This window comes from Emiliania huxleyi (assembly GCF_000372725.1).
Source record: "Emiliania huxleyi CCMP1516 unplaced genomic scaffold EMIHUscaffold_387, whole genome shotgun sequence".
In the NCBI taxonomy this organism is placed as follows: Eukaryota; Haptophyta; order Isochrysidales; family Noelaerhabdaceae; genus Emiliania; species Emiliania huxleyi.
In genome coordinates, this window is record NW_005199065.1 from 4,273 (window position 1) to 23,977 (window position 19,705).

General features: G+C 66.7%; 7 protein-coding genes across 7 annotated transcripts in view; 4 read left to right on the plus strand and 3 right to left on the minus strand.

Annotated features, from left to right (window-relative positions):
- Positions 1 to 289: 289 nt before the first annotated feature.
- Positions 290 to 928, minus strand: EMIHUDRAFT_44604 (hypothetical protein; the record flags this gene model as incomplete). Its single annotated transcript, XM_005771365.1, has 1 exon — positions 290 to 928. A coding segment is annotated over one exon (639 nt), but the record flags the coding sequence as incomplete, so codon positions are not given.
- Positions 929 to 1,464: 536 nt separating this feature from the next.
- On the plus strand, positions 1,465 to 2,296 carry EMIHUDRAFT_445043 (hypothetical protein). Its single transcript, XM_005771366.1, has one exon. It carries the CDS (start codon positions 1,488 to 1,490, stop codon positions 1,941 to 1,943), a length of 456 nt encoding a protein of 151 aa, XP_005771423.1. The 5' UTR covers positions 1,465 to 1,487; the 3' UTR covers positions 1,944 to 2,296.
- A 5,776-nt stretch (positions 2,297 to 8,072) lies between these two features.
- Positions 8,073 to 10,704, plus strand: EMIHUDRAFT_419333 (hypothetical protein). Its single transcript, XM_005771367.1, has 3 exons — positions 8,073 to 8,472; positions 8,559 to 8,748; positions 8,822 to 10,704. Exons 1-3 carry the CDS (start codon positions 8,142 to 8,144, stop codon positions 10,440 to 10,442), a joined length of 2,142 nt encoding a protein of 713 aa, XP_005771424.1. The 5' UTR covers positions 8,073 to 8,141; the 3' UTR covers positions 10,443 to 10,704.
- Positions 10,705 to 10,820: 116 nt separating this feature from the next.
- On the plus strand, positions 10,821 to 12,539 carry EMIHUDRAFT_458840 (hypothetical protein; the record flags this gene model as incomplete). Its single annotated transcript, XM_005771368.1, has 5 exons — positions 10,821 to 11,589; positions 11,752 to 12,059; positions 12,104 to 12,259; positions 12,286 to 12,408; positions 12,477 to 12,539. 5 exons carry the CDS (start codon positions 10,821 to 10,823, stop codon positions 12,504 to 12,506), a joined length of 1,386 nt encoding a protein of 461 aa, XP_005771425.1. The 3' UTR covers positions 12,507 to 12,539.
- A 1,205-nt stretch (positions 12,540 to 13,744) lies between these two features.
- On the minus strand, positions 13,745 to 15,397 carry EMIHUDRAFT_316234 (coproporphyrinogen III oxidase; the record flags this gene model as incomplete). The annotated part of the gene is made up of 5 exons (XM_005771369.1): positions 13,745 to 14,128; positions 14,261 to 14,437; positions 14,476 to 14,619; positions 14,699 to 14,793; positions 14,902 to 15,397. 5 exons carry the CDS (start codon positions 15,395 to 15,397, stop codon positions 13,745 to 13,747), a joined length of 1,296 nt encoding a protein of 431 aa, XP_005771426.1.
- Positions 15,398 to 16,656: 1,259 nt separating this feature from the next.
- On the minus strand, positions 16,657 to 18,081 carry EMIHUDRAFT_243400 (hypothetical protein; the record flags this gene model as incomplete). The annotated part of the gene is made up of 4 exons (XM_005771370.1): positions 16,657 to 16,809; positions 16,878 to 17,200; positions 17,666 to 17,773; positions 18,063 to 18,081. The coding sequence occupies 4 exons, from the start codon at positions 18,079 to 18,081 to the stop codon at positions 16,657 to 16,659; spliced, it is 603 nt and encodes a 200-aa protein (XP_005771427.1).
- Positions 18,082 to 18,142: 61 nt separating this feature from the next.
- The window catches only part of EMIHUDRAFT_118228 (hypothetical protein), a gene marked incomplete at both ends in the record, with an annotated part of 2,282 nt that continues 719 nt past the window's right edge, over positions 18,143 to 19,705 (plus strand). The window contains one exon of the mRNA XM_005771371.1: positions 18,143 to 19,678. Coding sequence (XP_005771428.1) covers positions 18,143 to 19,678 — 1,536 coding nt within the window. The remainder of the gene's footprint in view (positions 19,679 to 19,705) is intronic.

Here is a 19,705-nt window from a genome sequence, read left to right on the forward strand (position 1 = left end):
GCTCCAAGTCTCCCGTCTTGTATGGAGATCTCGGCAATTCGCCATTGTTCGGGTTTTAGTAAAAGCCTTCGCGCATCATGTGAAACGAACACGACGTATGATATCACTCCCAGCCCTGCTCCTCGCTCCCTGCTCCTCCTCGCCGCTCCACCACACGCAGCACCTCGGCGCTCTCGGCCATCGCCTCGTGGTACCGCGCCGGGTCGCCAAAGTCAGTCTCGCGCAGCGGCTGCACCAGCGTCGCGCGGTCGGCCCGCTCGCCGTCCGCGTCGCCCTCGCAGCGGAAGGGGCCGACGCGCGTCCGGACGAGCCCGGTCATGTGCGCCGCCGAGCCGACTGCGCGGCCGAGGTCGACGATGAGCGTGCGGACGTATGTGCCTCCCGCGCAGTCGACGAGCAGCTCAAAGGAGCCGCTCTCGGCGTCGAAGCGAGACACCTCCAGCGAGTGCACCGTCACCCGGCGCGGCTCGACGTCGCCCTCCTCGATCTTGCCCGCGCGCGCAAGCTCGTGCAGCGGCTTGCCGCCGCGCTTGAGCGCAGAGTAGATGGGCGGACGCTGCAGGATGGAGCCGGTGAGCCCGGCCGCGGCGTCGCGCAGCGCAGCCAGCGTCACGTGCTCCGCCGGCTCGCTCCGCGTGATGGCGCCGCTCGAGTCTTGCGTGTCGGTCTCGGTGCCGAGGCGGGCGGTGGCGCGGTACGCCTTGCCGCCCTTGAGGTAGCCTTCGAGGCCCTTGCAGCCGGCGCCGATGCCGAGCACGAGCAGGCCCTCGGCCAGCGGGTCGAGGGTGCCGCCGTGCCCAACCTTGAGCCGTGAACGGCGGCGAAACGTGTGGCCCGCCTTCTTCAGGTCCGCCTCGAGGCAGCCCCGCGCCTTTGCGACGACGTCGAAGCTCGTCCAGTTGGTCGGCTTGTACGCGACCACGATGCCGTCCGGCTTGGGTGGCAGCGTCGCGGCGGCGGTGGCGGCAGAGGCGGGCCGGCGCGCCAGCGGGTCCGTCTGCCGAGCGAAGCTGGCCTCGCACGCGAGCGGCTTGCGCGTGCGCACGCCGACGGCGCGGCTGCTGGCGCTGAGCTGCCGGCTGAGGGCCGGACGCCAGGCGAGCGAGCAGGCCAGGTGGAGCGAGAGGACCACCATTCGGCTAGAGGCGGCGCGTTCGCGTGACTAGCCTGCAGCACCGATTGGCAGCATTCACGCACTCCGGGCCCTGGGTTGGTTGGGTGGTCCCCCACTCTGCGCACTCCAGGCCTCCAGAAGTTGGTTGGTTGGTCCCGCACTCTCCGCACACATATTGTCTATTACACACATAACCAGACAGCCCCTCCCGACGGGGCGTTGCGTCCAGTGGTGCGCCAGGTCCGATGAGGTCGCAAAGCACGGGCATCGTGGGCGCCCAGCCTTAGGTCACTCGCGGCCCGCGCGACACTTCCGAGAGATTTCTTCGTGCTTTCATAAGAAGAGAAGACTCCTTATCAGCTGGTCGGCCGCCATGTGGGCCTCCGGGCCTGCTGCGGCGGCGCGGCCGGTTGAGGCCGGGCTCGGCCCGGCCCGCGACGGCTGGCCGCCGACGAGCGCGCTCGCGCTGCTCGTCAAGATGGCGGCGGTGGCGATTGCGGCGACAACAGTTCAGGCGTACAGCGCTCAGGCGTCTGTCTTCTGTCGTCTGTTGTCGCATTTCGCACACGCGCGCGCCGCGCGACCCGCGTCGCTCCGCGAGGGCATGAGCCTTCCGCGATTCGAACCCGCAGCCAAAAGCTGCTCGCTCGAACCGCGGCCGACTCTGCCACCGCGGCCGCAGCTGCTGAGCTCTCCAGAAAACTGGTGCCTCATATGCTGCCTCCCTGCGGATGCTGCCGGCGAGCCTGGCGGTCCGCTGTACTACAAGGAAGTGCTGACTCGATTTCTACTCGAATTCTTCTACCCCCGACTCGGAACGCGAATGTGACAGGACCATCAGGTCCTTCAGCCACCAAAGCGAGATCACCCGAGAGCAGCTGAGCCTGCCTCTGGCCTCGCCTCCCTCTCCTTCAGGCATTCGTGGCATCCTATGGGTCGTCCAGAGTATCGACCTCTGGCGAGTCAGCCAGCCCCACTTTGAGGGCGCCATGAAGTACAGCGATCGCCAACTCGCTGGCCTCTCCGCAGGCCCCCCCGACCGCGTCGAACTCATCGGCGCGGGCTCTCTCGGCTACGGGACCGGCCCCAGCTTCGGCTGAGGGCTAACAAGCTGCCGAACCCAAATCACTGTGAGAGTCGTGATTTCTTGTACTTGTTGGTTAATAAAAATCTCTCTCTCTCAGAGGGGGGGGGGGGCTGGTTGGCTGGTCCCGCACTTCGCGCACTCGGGCCCGGAAACAGTTGGTTGGTTGGTGTGGTCTTTTGCGCAGTGTGCGTGAATAGGGTTGGCAGCTTGGTAAAACCCTCGGGTGAAGCGCCGGGGACCAGGCCACACCCGCACTGATTTCTCGATTCGAGAGCGCCTTCGTTGTTAATAGTACAAACCCAATGGTCCTCTGCGAGCGGTCCTTCGTTGCAGTCGCACACACGCACACGCCACACCGCACCGCGCGCCCGCCCACCGCCCCGCCCAGGCGGGAAAGAGATGAGGGGATGGGACAGCAAAGGAGGAACCCCAAACACGTATGGGAGGGTTCAGTAATGCGCCACGCTGCCCGGCGTCTCTCACTTTCCGGGACAGCCCCGCCCTTGTGAGGCAGGAAAGTGACGGCTACCCCGTACGCCCTGGTGCTGCTACCCCGACGCCGACCGCCCATTCCCCCCTCCTCGTTCCCCCCTCGAATGCTCTGGACCCCGACAAGCCGCCCGACGTTGGGCCTCTGCCCCGCACGCTCCCGCCCCTCTGCCCCTCACACACACCCAGGCCCGACATGCACATACAAGACAAACCCGGCGTCCTGCTCTCAAAAGAAAAGAAAAAATGGGAAGGAGGAGACCAGCGGGGGAGACTCCCCGCCTATGCAACACCCCAGAGAGGGGCTGCCATCGCCGAAGCTGTGCCTAAGCATAACTCCCAAACCCGCAGCGGCCCGGGGGGCCTTGGGGGCAGCCTGCCGGACCGCTGTTGCACGGGGCCAAGCCCCAGAAGATGAGAGTAGTTGATGGATCGGGCTGTCGACCGTGCCTCCCCTCTTTTCGTCAGAGTGGGACCTACGCCGCGCCGGGTAAGGGGCGCGCCCGGTCCTCGACGGAGCCGCGCGCCCCAAACGACCCAGGCGGCGAGTAGTCGTCCTCGAACCTTCGACTCGTAGTCGCCCGTGGTCAGCGCCCCTCCCCCCTCGCCCGTCCCTACTCGTACTGCTCTCGAGGCGCCCGCGGCATCTCACCTCCCATCTTCGGCCACGCGTTGTAGTCAAAGATGGCGGCGTTGCGCCTCGCGACGATGGCCGAGTGCACTTGCAGGAAGCGCTTGCGCTCGCTACTGACCCGCCATCGTTCGCTGTCGGAGGACGCCTTAGCGGCCTTGATGTCGAAGTTGGTGTTGAACCACGTCGCCGCTTCGTGCCCGATGCCGCCGCGCGTGCTCGCCGCCCACGTCATAAAGTCGCAGTTTTTGGCGTCGCACGCCGCTGCCTTGGCCTAACCAAAACTCCAAAGCCTCATCGCTCATGCTGAGGCCTGTGAGCTGTGTGAGAGGGGGAGAGCGGACTCGAGAGTACACACCCCTCACAACCTGCAGCGTGAAGGAAATAAATAAAAACGGACACCTCTACACTGTGCGATGGGTAAAAAGGAACAGGTCCCCGCCCGTGTGCGATCTTTGTGCAGGGTTCTCTGTGGGTGTGGTCGGCGACTAGCCGGGGTCGTCAGGGTGAAGGAGAGTTCATGTGCCCATGAGCACTTGGAGCATGACGAGAGATATTATCTCTCGGACTGCTCTCGGAGACGGGGGGAGACCGCGACATGCACAGATGTGGGCGGCGCGGGCAGGGGGGTTCTCTCGCGCGCGAGCTGGTGGCCCACCCGATGCGCGAGATTTCCTGAGTGTTGTGTGTGTTTACAACCACGCACTGTCGCAGTACGCGCAGCAGAAGGTGGAAAGCGACTAGCGAGCTGCGAGCACGGCGAGCGCACAGTGGTCCGGCCCACAGCGCTCCCCCCTCCCCCCCCGAGTCTCTGCCTGTGCATTAGCTCCCGGCCCGCGCGAATTTCTTTGTGTGTAATGATGCCGCTGCGCAATTATGCCCATGGGCTTAGCAGGACCCTTGCCCGGCAGCAAGGAGCGCCGGTATCGCGGCCTGCCGCGCGTCTGCCCCGGCTCGGAGCGTGTGGAATCGGTGATCGGCGAGCGCCTCATCGAGCATCGGGGAGGCGCGATGCCGCGAGTCCTCGGCCGGCTCTACCGCAGTCAGCGGATGGCGTGCGCCAGGGCGCGGGGCTCGCCTCGCATTCGGCCGCGGCGCCAGCCCGTTGAGCAGCAATAGCGTGTGGCCGAGCGGGATCCCCACCCGCTCGCAGTCCTCCCGCGCCAAGAGTGGCAGCACCGCCGCGGTGACCTTGGCGTCGAGGAGCGCGCCCTCGTACGCCTCGAGGGCGGGGTCGATGCTGCGGAGCGCCTTGGCGAGCGCATGCGCCTCCTCGTCCGCTGGAGCTAGGCGGGTGCTCCCCTCGCCGTGGTGGAGGAGGGTGAGGGAGTACTGGCCGAACATCATGTAGACGAGGAGGCCGAACACGACGATAAAGACGCAGTACACGACCACGTTTTTGAAGCTCACGATCAGCATCCCGCTCTCTAAGCAGCTGTCCATTTCGTCGGCGGTCACCTCAAGCAACTCTCCGCTCTCCGCGTCGTACACCAGATCCAATTCCCTTGGAACGTAGAGGTCGTTGGAGCAGTAGTGCGGGAATGCAATTTCGGCATAGCAGGCGTACCTACGGTCAACCGTGCATGCACGATACGTACGGGAGAGCTTGCTCGCGTGTGTGGGTGTGCGTGCGAGTGTGCGGGCGCGCATCCAGAAGAAGAGGAGGACGCCAGCGACCAGCGTGAGCATGCTCATGAGTATCAGCGGCGTGAAGACCACCCGCCACCGCGCAAGAAACTGCTCGTCCCTCCGGCACGGCGAAAGGCTCAGCGAGAAGGCGACGGTGGTCGAGAGGACCCAGGAGATGGTGAGCAATGCGACCGAGAGCTGGCCGGAGGCGTAGATGCCGTGAGAACGGAAGCCATGCATGTCGTGCCCCGGCTCGAGGCCCAGGTAGAAGGCGTCTGCGTCGACAAAGTCGTTCTTGCCGAGAGACCCGCCGGTGAGTGTGCCGACAGCAAAGCCGAGGAGGAGCGTGTTGGAGAGCAGGAGCGTGTCGGTCGCGTGCACAACGTCATCGATGTCCATTCTGAGCCCGATGAAATCTCTCGAGAAGTGCGCGAGCGAACGGCGGTGGGCGGCTGCGCTGCAAAAGCGCCCGGTGGAGGGCATTGCCCGAAGGGGCTCGCCGCCGCGGTGCCGGTGGTGGAGGGCGTTACGCGTTTAGAGGGGGTACCGACCAAAGAAACCCGCAAAGCGTGTCTCCCTTGTTTGCCGGCACACACACACACACACACACACACACACACACACACACACACACACACACACACACACACACACACACACACACACACACACACACACACACACACACACACACACACACACACACACACACAGACACACAGCCCTTCCCCTTCCCCTTCAAGACCACAAGGGCGAGGACACGCGCAGGGGCCGCACCTCTAGCGAAGCCCACAGAGTGGGAGACTCCTATCACCGCCCTGCCACCCACGTGAGCCTTTTGGCCGCCTCTGTCAGTGTGCCCGTGGTAGTGAGAGACTGCTGGTGAGAAGCCGGAGGAAGGTCGCTAGTCGAGAGAGATCGCCAGTGGAATAGGGAGTCCACCGTGCTGCGAGCCTGTCGCTGTCCCTTGTCAGGAGCAGGAGAACTAGGAGAGCGCAACCGGTAGGAGGCCCGCGCCTGCCCCCGTGCCGCCGGGTGCAACCTGTCCTATACGAGAGAGGAATCCCTGGGACCCTGTCGTGTGGGTGAACCCTGCCCAGCCCCCCTCCGTGTCGCGATGCGCTCCCCGCTCCCGTTCCCCTGTGTCCCTGATCGTCCTTACAAGATCCTGCTCGTGCAGGTGGGGACCCTGTCCTTCTCCCACCCCTTGTTTGGTGTGTCCGTTTTATTTATTTATTTGTTTATGCCGGCATCATCCGTAGAGGCACAAGTGTTCGAAGAGAGAGTGGACCTGAGCAACGACATGACTGGGTGGCAAATGATCGCAGTGGGCATCACAGAAGACTCGTCCTTGCGCGAGGAGAGCTCGATAGACTCGAGGGGCCAGGATACCCCGCGAGGAGGGCGGAGTTGCGCCGAAAGGCGAAAGAAGCCGCGAGAACAAGGGACCGGCAGGCGGCGGCGCCGCAGGACGAGGCAGAAGAGAACGACGCGACAGAGGAGGAAGTGACAAGGGAGAGAACGACGAGAGTGGGACGACCGCGAGGTGGCATGAAGGTTGCAGCGAGAAGCGGCGAGAGACTGCGAAGAGAGATAGGAAGAGGCAGACTCCCTAGGGTGGGCGACGGCTAGCGCATCACACACCTCTCCTTAAAATCCCTGTGTGGTGGCGGCGTGCCGTCCTCCCACCCCTCCCATGGGTTGTATGTTTCCTTTCTTTCTTTGCTTCATCATAGATCTAGCATAGAAGGTGCTTTCAGACTTCTTTTTCTTTTCCGCTGCTGACTCACACAGGGCCATCCATGGAGCCGCACAGAACGACAACGAGCGCCGCGAGCGAGAGAGAGAGATTTTTGAAAACCAACCAGAAATCACGACGCGCACAGTGATTTGGCATTTGGGGGCTCGGCAGCTTGTCAGCCCTCAGCCGAAGCTGGGGCCGGTCCCGTAGCCGAGAGAGCCCGCGTCGATGAGTTCGACGCGGTCGGGAGGCCTTGCGGAGAGGCCAGCGAGGTGGCCGGATCGCTGTACTTCATGGTGCCCTCGGTGGGGCGGCTGACAAGCCAGAGGTCGATACTCTGGGACGACCCATAGATAGGATGCTCTTTCATTCGCGAGCGGCACCTAAATAAAAGAAAGAAGAATCGCGTGGGGACGGCACGCCGCCACCACACAGAGATTTTAAGGAGAGGGGTGTGGTGCGCTAGCCGTCGCCCACCCTTGGGCGTCTGCCTCTTCCTATCTCTCGAAAGAAAGAAAACGAGAAGAAAATTCCACTCCTGCCCGCTGTACACACTGTAGTCGGCCCTTTGATGCGAGAGCGTCTAAGTAAAAAGAAAATTCTTTCACCTGCTGAGTCATCCATGGGGCGAGCGCGAGCAGTCGTGTTCGTTGGCCTGTTCGCGGCTGCCTCGGCGGTGGACCACGCCAAGTTCCGGACCTGCGAGAAGACCTCCTTCTGCCGCCGCCATCGCAAGGCGGAGGCAGCGCGGCAGTTTCTCATCCCGCCGGGGTCCGCGTCGGTCGACAGCACAGGACGGGTGAGCGCGCAGCTCCACGGCGGGCCGCACGGCGTCCCTCTGACGCTGGAGCTGGCGGGCTTCGAGAGCGGGGCGTTCCGGCTTCGCCTGACCGAGACCAAGCCGCTGCATGGGCCGCGGTGGGAGCCCGACGACATCCTGATGGACCCGCCCTCTGCGCAGCTGGTCGCGCTCGAGGCGTCGGCGGCAGCGGTTCCAGAGGCGCTGCGGCCGTCCGTCGCGTCCGGCGAGGCGAGCGTGTACGCGCTGCGCCGCTCGGACGGCTCCGACGGGCCCGGCGTGGTCTCGCTGCAGCTCCACCCCTTCCGCGCCGCGCTGCACGTGGCTGGCGAACCGGTCGTGGAGCTCAACCCCGAGGGCAAGTTCTACTTTGAGCACCACCGCGCAAAGGGGGAGGGCGCGGCGGCGGCGGCGGTGGCGCCCCCGGACGAGGCGGACGTGCACGGCGGCAAGACCATCGTCGACTACGGAGAGGACGGCCTCGCCGTCTACTCTGACGGCACAAAGCAGCAGCGCGCCTCAGAGGCGGAGGCCGAGGCGGCGCCGGCGGCGGAGGAGGGCAAGGCGGCGGGCAAGGAGGAGGAGGGGCTGTGGGAGGAGTCCTTCGGCTCGCACCGCGACTCGAAGCCCTTCGGGCCCGCCTCGGTCGGCATGGACATGCGGTTCGGAGGCACGCAGCACCTGTTTGGCCTCGCGGAGCACACTGCGCCCTTCAACCTGCCCTCGACGAGCGGGGACGGGGCCAAGTACGCCGAGCCGTACCGGCTGTGGACGCTGGACGTGTACGACTACGAGCTCGACTCGCCGATGGCGCTCTACGGCGGAGTCCCCCTCCTCCTCGCCCACGCGCCCAACCGCACCACCGGCGCGCTCTCGCTCTCACGCTCTTGCTGCTCACACCTGCTTCCGCTCTCACACTGGCTTGAAGCCGCTGCCCCCTCCCCTCTGACCCTTCGCGGCGCCCTCCCGCAGGCGCGCTCTGGTTCAACCCGACCGAGACGTACGTCGACGTCTCGCGCGTGCCGCCCCCCTCCGGCTCCTGGCTCGGCGGGGGGGCGCCCGCCGGAGAGCGCGGCTCCACCTCCGCCTACTGGATGTCGGAGAGCGGCGTCGTGGACGTGTTTCTGCTGCCGGGGCCGTCGCCGCAGGAGCTGTTTGCGCAGTACGCTTCGCTGACGGGGTACACGCCGCTGCCGCCCCTCTTCTCGCTCGGCTACCACCAGTGCCGCTGGAACTACAACGACGAGGCGGACGTCCGGTGCGTGCACGGCCGGCACCGAGCGGCGCCGACTCACTCACGGGAGTGATCCGGGAGGAGTGACCATGAGTAGGTACGTGCACGGCCAGTTCGAGGAGCTCGATCTGCCGTACGACGTGCTCTGGCTCGACATCGAGCACACCGACGGCAAGCGCTACTTCACGTGGGACAGCTTCAAGTTCCCGAAGCCTAAGGAGATGCAGGCCGAGCTCGCCGCCACCGGCCGCAAGATGGTGACCATCGTCGACCCGCACATCAAGCGCGACTCGAACTACAAGGTGTACCAGGAGGCGCACGAGAAGAAGCTCTTCATCCAAAACAAGGACGGCGCCGAGTTCAACGGCTGGTGCTGGCCGGGCGACTCTGCGTACCTCGACTTCACCTCGGCGGCGGTGCGGGACTGGTGGGCGGGCCGCTTCGCCTACGACGTGTACGAGGGGTCGACGCCGAGCCTGTACACGTGGAACGACATGAACGAGCCCTCCGTCTTCAACGGGCCCGAGGTGTCGATGCAGAAGGACGCAAAGTCGCTCTCCGGCGTCGAGCACCGCGAGTGGCACAACCTGTACGGCATGTACATGCAGCGCGCCACGGCGGAGGGGCTGCTGCAGCGCAACGAGAAGCGGGACAAGCGGCCCTTCGTGCTCTCGCGCTCCTTCTACGCCGGCTCGCAGCGCTGGGGCGCCATCTGGACCGGCGACAACGCGTGCAAGTGGGACCACCTCGTCGCGTCGGTGCCGATGCTGCTCACGCTCGGTCTGTGCGGCATCACCTTCTCGGGCGCGGACGTGGGCGGCTTCCTCGGCAAGGGGGGCGGGTACGGCGACCCGGACGCGGAGCTCTTCACGCGCTGGTTCGAGGCGGGCGCCTACACCCCCTTCTTCCGCGGCCACGCGCACCACGACTCCGCGCGGCGCGAGCCGTGGACCTTTGGCGACGAGACGACGCAGACGCTGCGCGAGGTGGCGAAGGAGCGGTACCAGCTGCTCGCCTACTGGTACACCGTCTTCCGCCACGCCGAGCAGACGGGCACGCCCACGATGCGGCCGCTCTGGGTGCACTACCCCGCCGACGAAAAGACGTGGGACATGTCGGACCAGTGGCTCGTCGGCTCGGACCTGCTCGTGCGGCCAGTCACGCAGCAGGGCGCAACCTCGGCGCCCGTCTACCTGCCCGGCTCGCAGCCGTGGTACGCGGTGCGCGACGGCACCAAGCACGCCGCGCCCGCCACGCCGACGGTCGAGGCGCCGCTCGGCGCCGTCCCCGTCTTCCAGCGCGGCGGCTCCATCCTCCCGCGCCAGATGCGGCTGCGGCGCGCCTCGTCGCTGATGAAGCTCGACCCGTACACGCTCGTCGTCGCGCCCGACGCGGACGGCGCCGCCGCCGGGACGCTCTACCTCGACGCGGGCGACGGCTTCGAGTACCTCGACGGCGCCTACGCGGAGCGCCGCTACGAGCTCGCGGCCGGAGTGCTCACTTCGACGGCGGTGCACGCGTCGGACGCATTCACGCCGCCGAACATGCTCGAGCGGCTGGAGCTGCTCGGCACAAAGCCGCCCGGGAAGGTGCTGCTCGAGTCCGGCGGCGAGACGCGCGAGCTGGAGGCGACGTGGTCCGAGGCCACGGGCCGCACTGTCGTGCGCAAGCCGGGCGTGCCGATGGCGGCTGACTGGACCATCCGCCTCGTCGCTTGACCGTCGAAACCGGCAGCGATGACGGTGGAGAGAGCGGGAGAGCGCGAGCGGCGGCCGAAGAGGAGCTTTTAGGGAGGCGAGAGCCTCGCTCCTCGCCGCGTGGCGGACAGGGGAGGTGGCCGGGACGGGGCGTCAAGTGTAGTGGGTGGTCGACGGACGCCACGAGCAAGTCCAAGTCGCAAGTGCGTTCTGGGGTACACGTTTGTCGTTTCCTCTCCGAGGTAAGGGCGGCCCGTAGTTATTTCCTCGCTGTTTGCGCCGCCTTGGAGAAGCTGTGGTGCCGCCCTGGATCTCACAAGTTTCGGTACTTGGAGCACTTGCGCCGCCGGGAGCGTTGTCCGATTTTTTCTCCTTGCACTCGGCGCTTCTTTGCTCTCAATGGCGAGTGTCGGGCTCTCCCTCTCCGGCCAGCCGTCCGCGCTGGCTCCCGGGCCCTGCGGCAGCGGCGGCGCAGGGACCGCGCGCCAGCTCGACTTTTCCACCAACCTGCTCCTCGGGGGCGGCGGGGCCGACAGCGAGGATGAGGACCTGTTCGGCGCAAAGAGCCGCCAGGCGGCCGCCGAGCTGGGAGCGCAGCACGCGGCAGCACAGACCCTCCCATCTGGCTCGAGTGAGGTCGAGGCCGCGTCGCCTGGCCTGCTCGAGAGCGGCCCGCCTGCATCGGCTGCGCCGGCTGCGAGCGCCGTCTCGCAGGTGCCAAGCGAGCCGCCTGCTCCCAATACCGAGCAAGTGACGACTCCAAGCCCTCCTCGTGCGCGCGACCTCGCCCCGAGTGCGGCCACCTCCGTTGGGGATGTCGCTCCACGCGCGGTCGACGCCGTGCCAATCACGCCGCCCGCACGCCAAGAGCAGCAGCGGGCAACCTCCTCCGCTCCTCTGCCTCCGCGCCCGGCAGCGCCGCCGGACCGCGTCTTGGCCTCGGCGCCAGGGGCCATGCCGCCGCCCGCGCCGCGCCTGACGCCGCAGCCCGTCTCGCTCGGAGGGGGCGCGGCGCTGACGCGGCGTCCGCTGGGCGGGCAGCTGACGAGCCTGATTGGATCGGGCGCCTTTGGGCCAGCGCCCACTCCTGCGCTCAGCCCGCAGCTCGCATCGTCGCGCCTTCTGGCGGCGCCCGCACGCAGGGCCGGCTCTTCCCCGCTTGTGCACGGTGGGCTAGCGCGCGCTCCAAGCGGCCTGGCATCTCGAAGCGAGGGACTCCCGATTCGTCCCGGCAGCCACGCCCTTGCGGCCGCCTCACTCCAGTCGCAGCGGCCGGCGGCGGCGCATCGGGCAGGCCTCCCCGCCGCGTGCCTTCCCTCCCCGCGGGCAGGCCCGCTCCATGCCGCACCACCCGAGGCAGTACCGGGTGGCGAGCGGGAGCGCATCGGCACCGGCGCTGCGGCGACTTCCCCCGTCCAAGCACGCATCGGTCTCTCGCCCGAGTCCGCCGATGGCGCGGGCATCAGCGACGGGGCTCAGCGGCTCCAGATATCGCCTGCGACGCTGAAGCTGAGCAAGCAGTCGCGCGAGCAGGTGCCGACGCTCAACAAGATGAAGCAGCAGCTGCACCGGTTCCAGACGCAGTTTGCGCAGATGACCAACGAGGCGCTGCTCGAGGCACGCTCCAGGGAGGTGTGGGTTCGCAATTTTCACAGCACAGACTTGCACCGGTCGATGCACAGGCGTGGGACCCAGAGACTGAGTACGCGATGCATCGCCTCCGCGAAGAGCTCCTGGCAGTCAAGCAGGCCGAGCACGACGCCGACGCCAACAGCGACGACCCGATGGCTTGTTCCAAACGAAGAGCATGGCCGTCTCCAAAGTGCAAGACATGTTCTGTGAGAGCGTGTGTGCGTGATTATAGGACATCGATGACGAGGCCCCGGTGCACGCTCAGCTCACCAAGGAGCTGGAGATGCGCAGCCCCTCCGGGGCCGCTGCCTCGAGGATGGAGACCGAGGCGCCATCGCCGGCCGCTTCGTGTTCGGTGGTTGCTCGCCCAGCCACGGTGGCCGTCAATGAAGGCACCCACCCTCGGCGCGTGGCCCCTTTCAGGCTGCGAGTACCTACTCCTCCTCCACGTGATTCGCACGACACTGGCGCAACCGTCGGCCGCAGCCCGAGCGCCGCGGGGAACGCGGGAAGCGTCGAACGATTCAGGGGAAGAGCCAAAGGTGTGATGTCTGGTGCAGAAGGGAGAGGCCGCGGGGGCGAGGCAAAGCGTCCTCGCGCGCCAAGGAGCGGGCCTTCTTGCTCGGCGACCAACCATGAGGCCGGCCTTTGAGCCGTGTTGACGGCGAAGACGGGCGAGGGCACAACACAATATGCAGAGACATATACACTGAGAGAGTCTTGAGAACTGAGAGTTGTCGGAGAGAGGCCGTCCCGATTTGATCTCTCGGTCAGTGGGGGGCCGAGCAGCCTCGGGGTCGGTGGGCGGGCGGGCGTGTTGAAAAACAGAAAACAGAAAACAAGAGGGGACCCGGGCTAGCCCGGCCCCCAAGCCCATTGGGAGTAGAAAATACGCCCAAGGGGGCCAGCGCCCACGGCCCGCGCGGCCGGCGCAGCCGCCCGGGAGCTCAGGCGCTACCGCTCCGCTTGCGCACAAGGAGGCAAGGAGGCGGCGCGGGGAAGCAAGCATCAGGTGAGAGCAGGAAGGATGGCGCTTAGGGTCGGCTTTGAACAAGGGTTTCCAGGTTTTAGATCAGTATTGGTGTCGGCACACGTCCCCACATGAGGTCAGCGGCAGTGCCTCTCTCGCAGGCTGATTTTGGCTGTTTTCGAGCTTGTTTTTGTTTTCAGTCTAGGGGGCCCGACCCCCTCAGAGGCGGCGGGCTGGCGCCCACTGACCGAGAGATCAAAACGGGACGGCCAGAGCTGGCAGGCTGCGAGAACCCATGATCACGCCATCCGAGATCATCCGCCTCGACGGACCTCCACAGCTGCCCCCTGCCCGGCACTTTGGCGGGCGCAAGGGCGCAGCCCGGGGCGAACAAATGTAGTGCGCGAACTGCTGTCTGTGCCTGTTGGTAGTACCATGAGCTCATGAGCATGACTGGTATAGAGCTCTGTGTACTGACACTCGACTGTGTCGTGGTTCTGACTGGCGCGCGCCGCGCGCTGTAGCTCCCGCCCGGTTGCAACCGAACCGCCGCGGTTCCCCGGGCTGACGCGGTGATGCGGCAGGCACACGCTCACAACACCCATACAAATACGAGGAGACGATCGGATTGGGGTCCGGCATCAACTTTTTTGTGTTTCCTGTCTTTCACAGCGCTTGGTCAGCAGGGTTAGCGCGTCGGCACCCCACCGCCCTGGAACGACTAACTTCCCGCCTCGCAGCCACCCAAGCCGCCCCCACCAACGTCGTCACGCTCGAGTCGTTCGTCGAGCCGGGCAAAGACGGTCGAAATCGCGTCATTCGAGAAGAGCAGCCCCTCCGGGTCTCGCAACGCGAAGCGACGGCAACGCGGTGCTGCCTCAGCACCGCTGTCGCCCCCGCCGCTCGCCTCCTCCGCCTCCATCACCCACCACTCGGCGGGCAACTCGGCTGCGGCGTCGCGGCACGCGCCCTCGGCCGCAGCGGCGAGCGTCTCGCCGAAGCGCGGCGTCAGCTCCGCCGGCAGCAGCCCCCGCGTGGTGCGGAGCTGCAGCATGATGAGTGTCGTCATCGCTTCGACGCCCTCCTCACGCACGCCCAGCTCCGCCTGCGCTGCCGCGAAGCCCCTATCGCCGGCGGCGGAGGCCGCCGCGCCGCCGCTGCCACGCGTAGTCAACCGCTGGCCACCCGCAGCCCGATGCTGGCGGCCCGCCCCCTCCGCCCCCTCGAGGCGGCGCACAAAGGCCTCGTATGCGTCCATTCGCCGCGGCCGCGCGAGCCGCACGCCGTCGAGGTGCGAAGTGGCGCCCAAGCCGAAAGCAAAGAAAGGCTCATTGCGCCAATAGGCGGAGTTGTGTTGCGAGCGGTGCCCCTCCCGCCCAAAGGAGGAGACCTCGTACCGCTGCAGCCCGTGCGCCTATCGTGCCACGGACCTGGCTAGGACACGTCTCGGACCCTCTGCCCGCGCCCCGCCGCAGCAGCGCGCGCCCTCAGCACAGCCGACGCCTCGCGGTACATCTCCGCTGCGAGGGCCTCGTCGGGCAGCGCCTTGAGCGTGCCCGCCTCCGCCCACCGGCCGTACGCAGTGCGCGGCTCCACCTGACCGGCGGAGGGGAAGAGCGACTCGGCGGGTAGGTGCACAGAGGGAGGCGGTGGCGGAGGCGGTGCTCCGCGCGACCTGAAGGTCGTAGACAGAGATGTGCTGCGCGCCCGTCGTGGCGGCCGCATTGAGCGATCGGCGCCACGAGGCGAGGTCCTCGCCCGGGAGGCCGCCTAGTGGGCTCGGGCTCGCACCTCAGGGGGCGTGCCGAGGCACGAGAGCTGCGCCTCTCGCCGCGGCCTCGCCGATCAGGTCGACGCTCACAGAGCGAAGCGGGCTACCGGCCGAGGACTGCGCCTGCATGAGGATCTCGACGGCGGCGCGCGCCTCGGCGGCGTCGTGGGATCGGCCTGCCGACGTTAGCAGCTTGTCGTCGAACGACTGCACGCCGAGGCTCACGCGCGTGACGCCTGCCTCGAGGAAGGCGCGCAGCCGCGCTACATCGAAGGTGCCCGGATCCATCTCGAGCGTGACCTCGCACCCGTCGGCGAGACCATAGGCGTCGCGCAAGCCGTCGACCAGCCCCGCCAGCAGCGGAGGCGGCGTCAGCGACGGCGTGCCGCCACCAAAATACAGGGACGCGAGTGGCGGAGCACCCGGCTGCCGGCTCGGGCTGGCGGCGATCTCCCGGTGGAGGAGCGCGCAATACCGCTCCGCCGCCGCATCCGCAGCACCCGGCTTGGACCCGACGACAGAAATGGGAAAGTCGCAGTAGAAGCAGCGGCGGCGGCAGAAGGGCAGGTGGACGTAGGCGGCTCGAGGCGTTGCTGGCGGCATTGCTGCGGCGGCCGACGTCGTCGACATTGCAACCACCAGCGCATTTCGCACGCGCTGCCGGCGGTGTGGTAGCCACGCGAGCATGCGGCGGTGGCGGGGCGGCCAAGCTACCACCCCGCTTGAAAGAAGGCAAGCCTGGGCATGCTCCGAGACCCGTGTTTACTTTATGCCCCCCTCCCTGCAAACGCGCACCTCCCAAGGGTCAGGGCTTTCCTGCTCGTAGCCCGTCCCCGAGCATCCGGCCCGCTGGGTGCGCTTCTTAAGGTCGTCTTAGCTCCCCGGCCCTGGGATGGATGTGAGTGAGGTTGCCGACTGCACCAAGTGCTCCAAGTACAACGAAACTCCCTCTCACAGCACTAGGCACGGGACTGGCGCGCACTGGCACTAACACCAAAGAAGAAAGCACAATCGCCCGCGTATCTTTCTCCAAACGCCGTAAAGCGGACAGCGGCGTTCTGACAGCGGCGTTCTTAGACTTAGTTCTGACAGCGTCGGCGCTGGCCTGCCTGCTCTGGAGCGCAGAGCCAACCCTCGGAGACCCGTGTTATGGCCCTGCGAACGCGGACCCCCGGGGCTAGGGCTCTCTTGCCCGTAACCCGATGCCGAGCGTCCGGCCAACTGGGTGCGCTTCTCAGCTCCCCGGTCCTGGGCGTGAGGTTAATGACTGCACTCCAAGTGCTCCAAGTTGTAGAGCGCCTCTACATCGCTCTACAACGCACCCGCATCGTCACGCGGCGGATGTAGAGCTCTACAGCTCCACAGCGCTCCAGAGCGCTCTACATCTCTACAGCTCTATCTAGATACAGCGCTCTACACTCTACATCCTCTACACCCTCCCTCAGGATGCACCTTCGACTTAGGGAGCGGGGTTCAGCCCCCGCTTGGGGCGGGCTTCAGGGTGGTGCTCACGCGAAAAGGAATCGACGCGATGTGCAAAGCATACAAGAAGGGGAGAAGGAAGAGGAGAGACGCCAGTGATGATGAAGCAGAGACTAGCGAGACGACGGAGGGAGGCGGGAGCACGACTTTGCCTCTTTGGACTTTGCGGAGATCACAGACGCAGCAGAAGGATGCGTACGAAGAGATTAGGAGCAGCAGGAACCCGAGGGACCCGATGTGGAAGACGGCTAGTGCTGGCGAGGACGACCCCGGCTAGTCGCCGACCACACCCACAAAGAACCATGCACAAAGATCGCACACGGGCGGGGACCTGTTCCTTTTTACCCATCGCACAGTAGAGGTGTCCGTTTTTATTTATCTCACCACTCCGCCTCGGGGTGCGACTCCACATAGAGACGGAGGTAGCGCTCTGGCGAGGCGTTGTCCGGGGGAAGATGCTCCGCATATAGGTAGGCGACCTGGGCCGGCTGCCGCAGCGTCGCCCGCAGCAGCGCAGAGTGCCCAGCCTCCTCCTACCGGTGCAAACGTCGAGGCGAGGGTGAGGAGGAGGCCGTGTCGCTCTTCAGCACTGTAGACACACCTCCTTCACAAAGTGCACAAACTCGAATGCCTCGTCGTGCAGCAGCAGCGTGGCTGGCGTCATGCGGCCTATCCCGCCCGCTGCGTCGGAGCTATTGTCCAGCGGCGCCTGCGCCTTCACCACCCAGACCCCCTGCCTCGGACTCGCTGCTGCCTTGGCAGCAAGCTCCTGCAGCGATGCCAGCATGCCGGGCGCCATTCTCCCAAGCCGATACGTCAAGCCGGAGCCCCGGTCGCCGGAGCCGATGCCCTGGAGCGGCCCGCCGTCGCTGGCGGGCTTGACGGCATTTGCCGGGTCACCGAGCAAGACATCTACGTGCTTGCCTCCTCGCAGCGAAGCAGTGTCGCAGAGAGGGCACGCCGCCAGATTTCGTGCTGCCCTTGGTACACACCTGCGTGCGAGAGTCTGCATACATGCATGTACGAGTATGCAACGGAGAGCTACGGATCACAAGAATTATCGAACGCAAGCCAGCTGCCTCGCACTGGGCACGGGACTGGCGCTAAACAAAGAAGTTCTCGCGCAAACAAATACACAAGTCATACACATTCCCTTTGCTTGTCTGTTTTATTTATTTCTTTTAGCTGATGAAACATGGAAACAAAAAAGAAAGAAGCAAATGGAGGACGGTGCCGTGACATGGACCTCCTGGCTCGAACTCGTGTGACACTCGTGGAGAGAGAGAGAGAGATCTCCACTCGTGGTCGCGTCGCGGAACCGGCCATGTATGTGCAAAGACCTTCCAGGCCTGTGTGCGCTGTGGTCGTCGCGGAAGGAGGAGTGCGCACGTCGGCTGAGGCTGCTGCTTGCTGCGGCGCCCGAGGAGCCCGGAACGTCATCGTCCGGCAAGCGCAGCCGCCGCCCCGAGGCACTGAGATTTAGGTTTTGGTTAGGCACTGCGGCGGCGAGTGGGCGCTCGGCACGGCCGAGAGGCGGCAGTGGCGTTTGCGTGATGAGGCCAGCGCCATCGTCACTATAAATAAATAAATAAATAAAACGGGCACGCCAAACGAGGGGTGGGAGAGGGACAGGGTCCCCACCTGCACGAGCAGGATCTTGGAAGGACGATCAGGGACACAGGGGAACGGGAGCGGGGAGCGCATCGCGACACGGAGGGGGGCTGGGCAGGGTTCACCCACACGACAGGGTCCCAGGGATTCCTCTCTCGTATAGGACAGGTTGCACCCGGCGGCACGGGGGCCATCGTCACTGTCTGCTCCGCTCTCTAATTCCGGTTTTTTTATCAAAACCGGCGGTCGCGGTACATGAGGCTAGTGGCGCCAATCGCTCGCTCCACGCTCGCGCACTCGTCGCGCCTGTGGACGCCATCGGACCTCGTCCAGTACTACGAGTCGCCTTTTGCCAGCTGGATGGACCGGCTCGCGGCGGAGCATCCAGCGCACCCGCTCGCCGCTCGCCGCGACCCGCCAGATCCGTTCCTCTCCATGCTCGGGAAGAAGGGCATGGCTGGCGAGCAGGAGGCGATGCGGAAGCTTTTCCTCGGCCTCGGCCTCGGCGTCGCCGACCTCTCTGCGGAGGCGCGCGGCGACGCGCTGGCTCAGAGGGCTCTCGTGACGGCCGAGGCGATGCGGGAGCGGCCGGACGTCATCTACCAGGCGCCCCTGGCGGCGGGCTCCTTTGCGGGCGTGGCTGACTTTCTGGTGCGCTCCGACCTCCTCGGCCGCGACGAGGCCTCGCGAGGCGACCCGGCTCTCTACACGGTGTGGGACGCAAAGCTGACGCGGCACGTGCGGCCGCAGCAGCTGATCCAGCTGTGCTGCTACGCCGAGATGCTCGCCGAGATGCAGGGCGCGCGCCCGGAGACGGTCTCCCTCGTACTCGGCGGCTCCGCCGCCCGTGTCGCCAGCTTCCGGCTCGCAGAGCACCGCGCGCACTTTGCCAGCCTGCGGCGGCGCTTCCTCGCCTTTCACGCCGGCTTCGACGCCGCCGCAGAGCCGCCGGCCGCGCCGACGCGCTCTGCGCCCGCCGGGCAGTGGCGCGGGCTCGCCGACGCGGAGCTGCTCGCGCGGGACGACCTCCGCCTCGTGGCGCGCCTCTCGCAGCGGCAGGCGGCGCTGCTCTCCGCCGCCGGAGTCCGGAGCGCGGCAGCGCTGGCGGAGCTGCCGCCCGGCCAGGCTGTCGGCGGGGTCGAGCGGGCGGCGCTCTCGCGGCTGCGCGAGCAGGCCTCCCTGCAGCTGCAGGCGCGCGGCGCCCCCGACGAGCCGCCGCCCTACCGCCTTCTCCCGTGGAGCCGCGCCGCCGGCCTCGCCCTGCTGCCGCCACCGTCGCCGTCCGACCTCTTCTTCGACCTCGAGGGCTTCCCGCTCGCGGAGGGGCATGCGCCCGAGGGGGCGGCCGCGCCGCCGGAGAGGCTCGCCGACTTCGCGGCGAACGGCGCCGCGGACGAGGCGGCGCGCGGGCGCGAGTACTTGTGGGGCGCGGCGACGCGGGGCGGACACGTCGCGGCGAGCGCCGCGGCGGGCGGCGGCGGCGGCGTCGGCGCGGCGCTCTTCGAGAACGACGACGAGTTTGTGGCGTGGTGGGCGCACAGCTACGCGCAGGAGAAGGCGGCTCTCGAGGGCTTCGTCGATTGGGCGGTCTCGCTCAAGCGGTCCGAGCCGCGCATGCACATTTACCACTATGGCGCGTACGAGGTGTCGGCGCTGCGGCGGCTCGCGATGCGGCACGCGACGCGGGAGGCGGAGGTTGACGAGCTGCTGCGCGGCGGCGCGCTGGTGGACCTGTACGCGGTGGTGCGGGGCGGGCTCCTCCTCGGCACCGAGAACTACTCGATCAAGTCGGTCGAGAAGCTCTACCGCGGCGGCGGC